Source organism: Acomys russatus, chromosome 6 (assembly GCF_903995435.1).
Source record: "Acomys russatus chromosome 6, mAcoRus1.1, whole genome shotgun sequence".
Taxonomy (NCBI): domain Eukaryota; kingdom Metazoa; phylum Chordata; class Mammalia; order Rodentia; family Muridae; genus Acomys; species Acomys russatus.
In genome coordinates this window covers 52,805,884-52,818,487 of record NC_067142.1, presented here as the reverse complement: position 1 = coordinate 52,818,487, position 12,604 = coordinate 52,805,884, and the positions used below count along the sequence as shown (strand labels likewise).

The 12,604-nt window shown below is 45.6% G+C and overlaps 1 protein-coding gene across 1 annotated transcript in view; it reads left to right on the top strand.

Annotated features, from left to right (window-relative positions):
* The window catches only part of Axdnd1 (axonemal dynein light chain domain containing 1), an 86,262-nt gene that overhangs the window by 64,011 nt on the left and 9,647 nt on the right, over nt 1–12,604 (top strand). The window contains 2 exon segments of the mRNA XM_051148327.1: nt 8,240–8,380; nt 10,592–10,696. Coding sequence (XP_051004284.1) covers nt 8,240–8,380; nt 10,592–10,696 — 246 coding nt within the window.

Genomic DNA, 12,604 nt, shown 5'->3' with positions numbered 1-12,604 from the left:
GCATCTCAAGGTACGTAAGTTGCAGCATCTTTTGAAGTTGCTGCTCTGCATCCTCACCATAGACGCTGGGAGAAGGGAATGTGTTTCTGATGCAGAACGTCAGCAGCTCCTCTTCCTCCCAAGAAAGAGATTCTTCCACACGGACAGTTTTAAAATACTTTAGCATTCTTTGTTTGTGTGTGTGTGGGGCATATGTGTCTGTGCCTGTGGAGGCTGGAGTTACATACAGGCATGTACTGCCTGATAGGGATGCTGGGAACTGAACCTGGCTTCTCTGCAAGAGCAGCAAGCCCTCTTAGCTGTTGAACCATCTTTCCAGCCCATGCAACAGGTGACACGTACCAGGTGATCTTGAATCTACCTTTTCTTTCTCTCTTTTTTTCTTTCTCCTCTCCTCCCCTCTCCTCCCCCTTCTCCTCTTCTTTTCCCTCCCTCCCTCTCCCTCCTTCCCTCCCTCCATTATGAAACAGAGTCACACTTTGTATCTCCGGTTGGCCTGGAACTCACAGAGATCCCTTTGTCTCTGTCTCCTGAATGCTGGGATTAAAGGTATGAGCCACCATTTCCAGCTTGAATCTTAAGGAAAATGGCTTTCAGATAAGTTCTCAAGGAACTTCCTCAGACCCATCTGCTTCTGTATACACCCTTCCTCCCTGTGCTCACCAGGGTTTCATCCTTTTTTGATCATTTAATCTGTGGAATATTTTTTCTTGTGTATCTCTGATATCTTCCCAGTGGTTCCATCTAGCCTATCTGGAAATATATAACTTTACAAACATGGTAATTTCTCCCATTCTAAAAAATATGTTAATTTCTTTTTGCCTCATTTCTCTCTCTTCTTCCATCATAATCACTTTTTTAAATGGTTGTGATCTTACCTGGGTGTCCTAATGAATGCTGAACAAGCTCTGAGTCAAAGCCCCTGGCCCACAATGGGTCCTGTTAAAATTCTAAAGCTACTGTGAGTCATGAGAAACTGTGTTGCCTGCTCTAGAATGTTCAGTGTCCTATTTAACCTGGCTCCTCTTTAGCACTTGGCTCTGTTAACTGCTGATTCCTTTGGCAAACTCTCCTTACAGGATAAAATCCCCTGGATTGTATCCTCTTTGTGCCTACTTATCCTTGTTTTAGTCACTCACAGCTGTCTGTGTATGACATGTTGAGACTCTGTCATTACCCTTTCTACATGTCTACATAGTATTGCATTCGTTGTTTCTTGTGTGTTGACATGGGGTCTCTTGTAGCCCAGATTGGCTTGAACTGTTTGGGATAGGTTGCCTTTGGCCTTTTGTTTTGGTTTTTGGTTTTTCGAGACAGGGTTTCTCTGTGTAGCCCTGGCTGTCCTGGACTCGCTTTGTAGACCAGGCTGGCCTCGAACTTACAGAGATCCATCTGCCTCTGCCTCCCGAGTGCTGGGATTGCAGGAGTGAGCCATCATACCTGGCTCATCCTGTGGTTCTACCTACCACCTACTTACCGGTGATCCCAGACCAGTGCACACTGATTGTTCAATAAGTCACATAGTTCTTCAGTCTCTGGTAAATTCTGAAGATGTTTCTGTTGCTATGACAGCCATACCCCACAAATATGATCTGATGGCATGTCCCCTGGGTCTGAGGGGAAGATGTTTCTATATAAATATTCATAGGACTTTAAACATCACCTTTAAAGAAGTTATGCATCTTTAACAAAACTTTTTCTATGTTGACCAGATCTTAGTCAGAATTATTTCTCAATTAGCTACTGAAAGATCTTACTGACACCATAACTCTTAAACTACAGTATAACTCTAGAAACCTGGTAAAGTAGCATAGTTATGACTGTGGTCAAACTGAATCTAGGGCACACAAGCACACAGAATCAACTGGGTTTGGTGGCAAACATCTGTAATCCTTGGGAGGAAAAAGTAGGATGATTAGGAGTTCAAAGTCATCTTTGGTTACACAGCGAGTTCTAGGCCACCCTGTACTACAAAAGGCCTTCCTGTACCACAAAATGCCTTATACAAAATAAACAACAAACATAAAGTTTTTTAAATTTGCATAATCATAGAGACATGAGCGCAGATGGGACCTTAGAGGTGATTTTTTTTTTTTTTTTTTTTTTTTTTTTTTTTGGTTTTTTCGAGACAGGGTTTCTCTGTGTAGCCTTGGCCATCCTGGACTCACTTTGTAGACCAGGCTGGCCTCGAACTCACAGCGATCCGCCTGCCTCTGCCTCCCGAGTGCTGGGATTAAAGGCGTGCGCCACCACGCCCGGCTTTAGAGGTGATTTAACAACCTTGCATGTATCTGATTCACAGAACCTTAAGAGAATATCCAGACTTGATCATGTGCCCAGGTTTGAATATCTTATGCCAGAGATGCTTTCAGAAATATCTAGATATTTAATGATGTGCTCTTGATAAGAAGTTGAGCACTGAACATTAGTATTTCTACTAAGATAAGTGCCCTGTGTCTCCTTGTATCTTTCCCTACCAACTACTGATGATTCCTTTTGCTTTAATCTCCCTAATTCAATGCTTGAGTTAATATCTTTGACATACTATCCCAGTACTTGGCCATATTCAATCAAAGTCTATTTCTGGATTTTTTATTATTTTTCTTTGACCTATTATTCATAAATCATTACCACAATATTCTATTTTCTTTTTAAGATTTATCTCTATTTCTAAAATTATGCACATGTGTAAGTGCAGTGCCTGTGGAGTCCAGAAGAGGGAGCTGCATGCCCCGGAGTTGGAGTCACAGGCCGTTGCAAGCTGCCCAGCACAGTGCTGCAACCTGACCCTCGGTTCTCTGAGAGAGCAGTGATGGTGGCTCTTGAGCCTCACACTGCAATCGTTTATACTGATATCTTAGCATCCAAAAGAACCAGCCTTCCTCATGGATTCTTAAATTTTTTCAACATTTCTTGGCTTTTCTCATTTATTCTTTATGTAACTTTATAATCTAGCTCTAGAAAAAATGATTTCTTAAAAACTAGGATAATTTTGGGGGGAGGGGACTGGAGAGATGGCTCAGTGGTTAAGAGTGCCACCTACTCTTCCAAAGGTCCTGAGTTCAATTCCCAGCAACCACATGGTGGTTAACAACCATCTGTAATGTGATCTGATGTCCTCTTCTGGCCTGCAGGTGTGCATGCAGGCAGAGCACTGTATACATAATAATAAATAAATTTTTTTTTAAAAAGGACTAGGATAATGTTAAATTTATATATTAGCTCAGAATAGACAACTTTCTAATGCTAAACTGTCCTGACCAAGAACATGGGGTATAACATGTACTTTTAAATTTATAAATGTTGCTAAATAATTTGATCACCTTTGTTAAGTTTATGTCTAAATATTTTATTTGATATTTTATAACTTTTGCATTTTAGTTTTACATGCTGTATGAATTTGCTCTATCATTTAAATTTTTCAATTGGTTTTCTTTTGAGTTATCTAGATTTTTAATAATGTCATCTACAAAAAATAGTTTTATGTTTTTTTATCAATTTTGATAATCTCTTTTTTTCCTCTTTGTTTTCTTGAGACAGGGTTTCTCTGTGTAGGTAGCTCTGGCGGTCCTGGAACTGTTTCTGTAGACCAGGTTGGTCTTGAACTCAGAGATCTGCCTGCCTCTGCCTCCTGAATGCTGGGATTAAAGGCGCGGGCCACTACTATCCAGCTCAATTTTGATAATTTCTAATGGCTTTTTAATTGTTAAATTACCTTGAATTCTTCATATTCAATGTTAAATAACAAAGATAGAAAACAGACTTTTTGCTATTTTAAAAAATTTATTTATTTATTATTATGTATACAGTGCTGTCTGCATGTGCACCTGCAGGCCAGAAGAGAGCATCAGGTCACATTATAGATGGTTGTGAGCCACCATGTGGTTGCTGGGAATTGAACTCAGGACCTCTGGAAGAGCAGTCCGTGCTCCTAACCTCTGAGCCATCTCTCCAGCCCGACTTTTTGCTTTTTAAAAGATGTGGTACACACGTGTGTATGTGTGGGCATGCATGAGGCGGGTGAGGGGTACACACGTGTGTATGTGTGGGTATGCGTGAGGCGGGTGAGGGGGTACACGTGTGTAGTGTGGGTATGCATGAGGCGGGTGAGGGGTGCACACGTGTGTATGTGTGGGTAGGTGCGAGGTGAGGGGTGCACAGTGTGTATGTGTGGGTATGCGTGAGGTGAGGGGGTGCACACGTGTGTATGTGTGGGCATGCATGAGGCGGGGTGGAGGGGTGCACACGTGTGTATGTGTGGGCATGCGTGAGGTGAGGGGTGCACACGTGTGTATGTGTGGGCATGCATGAGGCAGGTGAGGGGTGCACACGTGTGTATGTGTGGGCATGCATGAGGCGGGTGAGGGGGTACACACGTGTGTATGTGTGGGTATGCGTGAGGTGAGGGGTACACACGTGTGTATGTGTGGGTATGCGTGAGGCGGGTGAGGGGTGCACACGTGTGTATGTGTGGGCATGCATGAGGCGGGTGAGGGGGTACACACGTGTGTATGTGTGGGTATGCGTGAGGCGGGTGAGGGGGTGCACACGTGTGTATGTGTGGGTATGCGTGAGGCGGGTGAGGGGTGCACACGTTGTATGTGGGGTATGCGTGAGGTGAGGGTGCACACGTGTGTATGTGTGGGTATCGGTTGAGGCGGGGTGAGGGGTGCACACGTGTTGTGTGTGGGTATGCATGAGGCGGGTGAGGGTGCACACGTGTGTATGTGTGGGTATGCGTGAGGCGGTGAGGGTGCACACGTGTGTATGTGTGGGTATGCGTGAGGGTGAGGGGTACACAGTGTGTATGTGTGGGTATGCGTGAGGTGAGGGGTACACACGTGTGTATGTGTGGGTATGCATGAGGCGGGTGAGGGGTGCACACGTGTGTATTGTGTGGTATGCGTGAGGTGAGGGGTGCACACGTGTGTATGTGTGGGCATGCATGAGGCGGGTGAGGGGGTGCACACGTGTGTATGTGTGGGTATGCGTGAGGCGGGTGAGGGGTGCACACGTGTGTATGTGTGGGTATGCGTGAGGCGGGTGAGGGGGTGCACACGTGTGTATGTGTGGGTATGCATGAGGCGGGTGAGGGGTGCACACGTGTGTATGTGTGGGTATGCGTGAGGTGAGGGGTGCACACGTGTGTATGTGTGGGTATGCATGAGGCGGGTGAGGGGTGCACACGTGTGTATGTGTGGGCAGCGTGAGGTGAGGGGTGCACACGTGTTGTATTGTGGGCATGCATGAGGCAGGTTGAGGGGTGGGTACACACGTGTGTATGTGGGCATGCATGAGGGGGTGAGGGGGTACACAGTGTGTATGTGTGGGTATGCGTGAGGCGGGTGTGGGTGAGGGTGCACACGTGTGTATGTGTGGGTATGCGTGAGGCGGGTGGGGGTGCACACGTGTGTATGTGTGGGTATGCATAGGCGGGTGAGGGTGCACACGTGTGTAGTGTGGATATGCGTGAGGCGGGTGAGGGGTGCACACGTGTGTATGTGTGGGTATGTGTGAGGCGGGTGAGGGGGTTGCACACGTGTGTATGTGTGGGTATGCATGAGGCGGGTGAGGGGTGCACACGTGTGTATGTGTGGGTATGCGTGAGGTGAGGGGTGCACACGTGTGTATGTGTGGGTATGCGTGAGGTGAGGGGTGCACACGTGTGTATGTGTGGGTATGCATGAGGCGGGTGAGGGGGTGCACACGTGTGTATGTGTGGGCATGCGTGAGGTGAGGGGTGCACACGTGTGTATGTGTGGGTATGCGTGAGGCGGGTGAGGGGTGCACACGTGTGTATGTGTGGGTATGCGTGAGGTGAGGGGTGCACACGTGTTATGTGTGGGCTGCATGAGGGTGGGTGAGGGGTGCACACGTGTGGTATGTGTGGGTATGCGTGATTGAGGGGTGCACGTGTGTATTGTGGGCTGCATGAGGCAGGTGAGGGGTGCACACGTGTGTATGTGTGGGCATGCATGAGGCGGGTGAGGGGGGTAAACGGGGATGTGGGGCGTGTGTATGGTGGTATGCGGTGAGGGGGTGCAGGGGTGCACACGTGTGTATGTGTGGGTTATGCATGAGGCGGGGATGAGGGGGTACACACGTGGTGTGTATGTGTGGGTAATGCGTGAGGCGGGTGAGGGGGTGCACACGTGTGTATGTGTGGGTATGCATGAGGCGGGTGAGGGGTGCACACGTGTGTATGTGTGGGTGTGCATGAGGCGGGTGAGGGGTGCACACGTGTGTATGTGTGGGTATGCGTGAGGCGGGTGAGGGGTGCACACGTGTGTATGTGTGGGTATGCATGAGGCGGGTGAGGGGTGCACACGTGTGTATGTGTGGGTATGCGTGAGGTGAGGGGTGCACATGTATATACATGTGGATATGTGTGAGGCAGGGCGTGAGGCGGTGTGCACATGTATATGTATGGGTATGCGTGACGAGGGTAAGGGAGGTGCACACGTGATACATGTGGGTATTCGTGAGGAGGGAGAGGTGGGGGTGCATTCATGCAGGTAGCTTCTGAAGGCCAGAAAGGGGTACTGGAATCTGGAGCTGGGGTACAGGCAGTTGTGAGCTGCCTGAACTGGCTGCTGAGACCAGAATGACAAGTGTTGCCAGGTGGTGGCGCATGCCTCTAATCCCAGCACTTGGGCAGCAGAGGCAGGTAGATCACTGTGAGTTCTGTGAGTTCGAGGCCAGCCTGGTCTACAAAGCAAGTCTAGGACAGCCAGGGCTACACAGAGAAACCCTGTCTTGAAAAACCTTTTAAGATCTCCTTTCTGTCTTTGGCATTTCTGCGCCCTCTGATATGTAGGGATTTTTTTTTTTTTTTTGGTCAGTATTTAAATGGGCCGCTTTCAGGCAATTGGACATTGTTAACTCCTTTTTTCTCTGTGCTCTCAGTGGCTCTCAGACTTCTGGGGCTACTTTTCGGATCCTTTTTCTTCTCTACAGTTTTATCTAACTAGTTTCTGCCTTAAGTTCTTGTGCTACTCCACAAGTTTATGTGGAAATGTGATTTATTTTCTTAGCTTTAACTAAATGCATATATGTGTTAAATATTTAGCTCTGATGGACTCTCTAGACTCCAGGTGCATATTTTTACACTTAGCCATCCCCGTAGAGCCTAGAACACACACAGCCTAACAACAACTCATATCACTCCCAAACCTGCTTCCTCAATCTTGTCCATTCTCTCTGAATAGCATTGCCTTCCGCTAGCGGCATAAACCATCAACTATATGTCACCCAAGACGTACCTTTTCCCTAACCATTTTGTCTTCATCTATAGGTCAGTAAGAATCACTTCTTCAGTATCTCCTGGATCACCCTTCTCTTTACTACTGTAAACCCTGTATTCACTCTCTCCTTGGACCCCTCCCTCCCTTCCTTCCTTCCTTCCTTCCTTTTTTTTTTTTTTTTCCTGACTCGTTTTCCTATTGTGAAAACAATTGCTTTAGAATTTATATCAGATCAACAAAACCCAAAATCTTTTGCTGCCTTTTGGATGTTTTTGTCACCTTTTAGACACAGTCTGGTCCCTTAACGTGACAGTCGAATCCTGTGTTAAGGCTGTGTCTCGTGGGTCCATTTGCCTCAAAGGTTCTGTCTTAAGGAACCGCTTTCTTCTCAGAACCCCTCTGTACCCTCTTTTCCCTTTTCATACTACAAGAAAAAGTGCTCCACAGGTAGTGCCTCCTTGACCAGTCTTCTGCCACCCCTGTCTACTACATACTGCAGGCTGGATGTTTCCGACTCATGCTGCATCCTGAGACTGTGCTGTCTGCAAAATGGTGAGCTTTATAAGGACAGGAACCACTCTCACCATTATTTGCGTTCCTTTTTTGGTTGTGAGACTAGCCCTTTTTTTTTTTTTTAATAGCTGAGTCATCTTTCCAGCCCTTGTGTTCTTTTTTGAAACAGCCCATTGTTATTTTAATTATTCATATGTGTATAGGTTTGTGCACATGAGTGCAGGTATCTGAAGAGGCTGTCAGATCTCACTAGAGCTGTTGTTCTAGGTGATTCTGAGCTGCCTGATGTAGGTGTTGGGAGAAGTATGTGCTCTTAACCACTGAGCCATCTCCTTACCCCTCCACCCCTGTTCATGTTCTTATTGATAGCAAAATACTTGGTTGTAGGATTAGTGCTTGTTTACTATGAAATTGTTAATATGTATATATATATATAATATGTATTATATATATTACATTTATAATGCTGTTACATTGCACAGGAAGCTACAAAAATTTATTTTGACTCAGAAAAACCTTTTATTGGTGATGATGATGAGGAAATTGTGGTTAAGAAATCTGAGAGTCAAGAAGAGGAGAATGAGGCAGCAGCAGAAGCAGCAGAAAACATAGTAACAGAGCAGGTAAGGTTACATGCTGGGCATGGTGACAAGCGCCTAATCTCAGCTACCTGGGAGGCTGACACAGGGCTCATTTGAGCCTAGGAGCTTAAGACTGGGCAACACAGTAAGAATAAAACAAACAACAACAACAAACCAAGAAGACAAATAAAATGATGTGTAATTATTTAGGATTAGTTTCCCTCTTTTCAAAGACTAAAGTGATAACACATAGAAGGGGGAAGTCGGTCTCTTGGAGTGAAACGCTTCAGCCTCCCGCTTTCCCCATCCAGATGCAGCCACAGCTGCAGGGTTAGTCACCCAAGTGTATCCCATTCGCCTCATGCTTCATTCTTTCACCTCTCACTAATCGCAGCCCAGCCCGCCTCGCACCCCGCTGCTGTTTCTTTTTACCTTCATTGCTAGGATTTCCAAAAGGAAGTTTAACTTCCCTGTGCCTCTGCTTCAGCTCCCTGCTGTATTGCTCTCTCCTTCTCCCAACCTCTAGCTTTTCTCATCTTACTCTGAGTCTCTCTATTCCTGCTGAGGAATTTGTAGCAGTGAAAACTCACCCTGGACATTTAGAGTAGTGATAACAATACAATAACAGCTCCCAGTGACTGAGTTAGAGTATGAGCTTTGTGCCATGTGTGCTGCCTAGTATGACAGTTTAGGGCACATATCACCTCATTTACAGATAGGAGGTTTAAGCTCCTAAAGGTTGACAGCCCTACCTAAAGCCATATGGTTTCAAGTGGCAGAATTAGCACTCAAGGCCAGACAGTTATGGCAGAAGAGCCCTCCTAGACTGGCTGCCACTGTCTCTGGCTTAGAGCCCATGCTTGCCCAGTGCTCTCCATATTTCTTGATTTATGTCCCTGCACATGGAGTAAGTGTTTCCATAGGGGCTGGCAAGATGGCTGTCAACTTGAGTTCTATCCCCAGAATTATGCACAACACCCAGACCTCTGTTTTCAAGCATTTTCTGTTTTATTTTTAGCAAAGTTTTTGTGTATGGAAGATCAAATACTTTCCCATTTATTTACAGAGTACATTAAAGCCATCACCATCTTTGAGCTTACTTCAAGGCCATCCCTTTCTATTTCACAAGTACCTATTCAATCTTCAATTTTTTTTCTGTGATCAGGACCCCCATGTGTGTGTGCACACAGCCCTTAGAGCACACCTTTATGCTAACAGCCATTGCATGGCATGATTTTCATCTTATCTGCTTTTCCTGCTGTTTTGAGTTCCTGTATCAGGGTTCTCTAGAGGAACAAAATTTATAGGATGAACATATATTCATTTGACTGTATATTTATAAATACATGTTCATAACCATATATATTCTCCCTATATATGTATACATATATGTATATATGTACATATATACAAAGTATTAGGGAGTCATATATATGACTCTTATTTTTCCATCTTGACTTTATTTAAAAACTCATTCTCTTTCTTCCCTGTGTCTCTGTGGAAAGCTCATTTTATGGCCATGGTAGACATAAGCAGTTCTTGACTGGCTTCTAGCTCTCTGCAGAACACCATTACTTTAGGAGTCTATGGGTAGGCTACATTCTACCAATCTCCTGAAATGTTGTGCTACATTTTATGTGTATGTTCGTGTGTGTGTGTGTGTGTGTGTGTGTGTGTGTGTGTGTGTGTGTGTGTGTCCGGTAGTTGTTCAGTCATGTTTCACCTGATCTTCAGTATATGCTGGACTCCTAAGAGTGGACTTGCCAGCAAGAGTGACTGCAAGCAAGCAAAGAGAGAAGCTTCCTTCTTCTATGGCTGGCTGCCTATATAAAGGGCATGCCAGTCTATATGAAGGACCTATTTAGGTGTGACCCAGATTACACGTGGATCTTTCCACCTCAATAGATATGGATTAAAACTGGCTCTTCCCAGTTCAAATGATTTAATTAAGAAAAATCCATCACAGGTGTATCCAGCTGTTTCAGTATTAGTCAATTCCAGATGCAGTCAAGTTGACAGCCAAGAATAGCCATCACACTTTTAGGGTCTGGAATGAACCGCTTTGTTTTACTCATAATTGTCTCCTCCTGTCCCCGCTCCTCCATCCCCATCTTTGTCAGTGTCTGGAGTAAACACTGTCTGCTGGGTGGTGACAAATGGGAGGCTGGAGTTTCGGACAGGGCTCTGGCGACTTGCTGTGCTGTGGGTTACACACTGGCTGGCTAACGGGTCCTTGGTTTTTCTGTGCTCTAGAAACCTTCGACATCTACAGACAATGAAAAATCCATTAGATACATTTGGAAAGATGAAAATATTCATTGCAAACCTCTGTTTGAAGAAGAGATATTTTCATCCTGGGTATGTAACTAAAACCCAACTAGGAAATTTAAAACTACTTAGCATTATTTGAAAAACAATATGGGTCTGATGTAGCTTTCAGTTTCTTTCAGGGGACTCCTGGTTAATGTATTTTGCAGATTTTTTTCTCTTCCAGAACTATCTTTAAAAGACTTATTTTTCCACTTTGACTTTACAAAACAAAACGTTGTCATTCTCTCTCTTCTCTGTGTCTCCATAGAAAGTTCATTTTAGGACCATGGTAGACATAAGCAGCTCTTGATTGGCTTTAAAATATTATTTATTTTTATCTCATGTACATTGGTGTTTTGCTTGCATGTATGTCTGTGTAAGGAAATGAGATACAGTTTTGAGTTGCCATGTGAGCACTGGGATTTGAACCCAGGTCCTCATGTGCCATTCCATGCCTGCTTCCCTCCTTATAGCCAGGCTTGTTGCACACAGAGCTGGATCAGAGGAATGAAACTTAGCTGCGGGGGTGGGGGGGGGGTGGGGGGGGGCGATGCAGAACCTGGGCCAACAGTGAGTGCACAAGAAACAGCCTTCTCAGGAGACAGTGTCAGCGAGACGGCTCATTTAATTGGGGGGACAAAGACTATTTAAACCTTTTGGGAGTGGGTAGAGGCTTTTGGGGTGAGTGTACATCATTGGCCAGCCCCCAAGGTGCTGGAAATGCCTTATTTGCATGAAGAGGAATTCCAGGTGCTTGCTGGCTATAATCTTAAAAGAGGACGTTTAACCTGTAACCTGGTCACCAGACTATGTGACCACCTCAAGGGTGGCAGAGGTGGAGGCCATAAGGCTACATGTGCTGAGACATACAAGCCTCGGACAGGGATGGAGCAGTCCTACTCTTGCCTGTATAATGATGAGGTTTTCAGAGTTTGGACATGCCTTGACCTCGCTCTTGCTCCCCAGCCCCACGCTCCTCACTGGCTTCTAGCTCTCTACAGAACATCACCACTTTAGGAGTCTATGGTGGACTACATTCCATCAATGTCGTGAAATTTGGTGCTGCACCCAATTTGTATGTTTCATAATGTGTAATTTTCTGGGTTAAGGGAAGGAATCAATATATATCACCAAATTGCTCAATCAAAACATTGGGAGACTTTCAATTGTTAGGCAGTGTGATTCTTTAGACTGGGTGGTTGCCCATGACAACGAGGTACTATGTCAGTATAGTGGTAGATGGCAGCTCAAGCACTTAGGTAGAGGTCAGGCCTGGAGTACAGATGTTTGCAGTGAATTTATCTAAGGACATTATAGACAATAAAACTCACCAGTGGTAGAAAGAACACAGGTAAGTCATGTTGGGCCAGTTTGGGTGAAGAGAGTACATGGGGGATCATAAGCACATGTTCTCAAAGTGGAGCCCTGTGAGGAATTTAAATTAATGCACTGTCTCCTTCATTACAACCCTGAGGCAGGGCAGGGCATGGTGGTGCACGCCCTTAATCCCAGCACTCAGGAGGCAGAGGCAGGTGGATCGCTCTGAGTTTGAGGCCAGCCTGGTCTACAAAGCGAGTCTAGGATAGCCAAGGCTACACAGAGAAACCCTGTCTCAAAAAACAAAAAGAAAAACAAAACAAAACAAACAAATCTCCCCTCCCTCGAAAAAAGATCTGTTCATCAGTCCCAGGCAAAGCTGTTCTTCCTTGAACTTGTTTTCCTCAAGTAAAAACCCTGCTGTTTCTTCCAGAGGAGGCATTGGGATCGGGCTGTGGAGACAGGCAGGAAGCAAAGGGAGCTAGAAGCCTGTAGCCTGGGGGTGGGAGGCAAAACTGAAGAGCATTGCTATGGGGCCCACTGCTCTGGGTGCCAGCTGTGTTAGTGAGCTTTCTATCCCGTGGAACAGTGTCTGAGAAGGCCAGCCAAGAGGAAGAAGGATTTAGTTTGCTCCTGGTT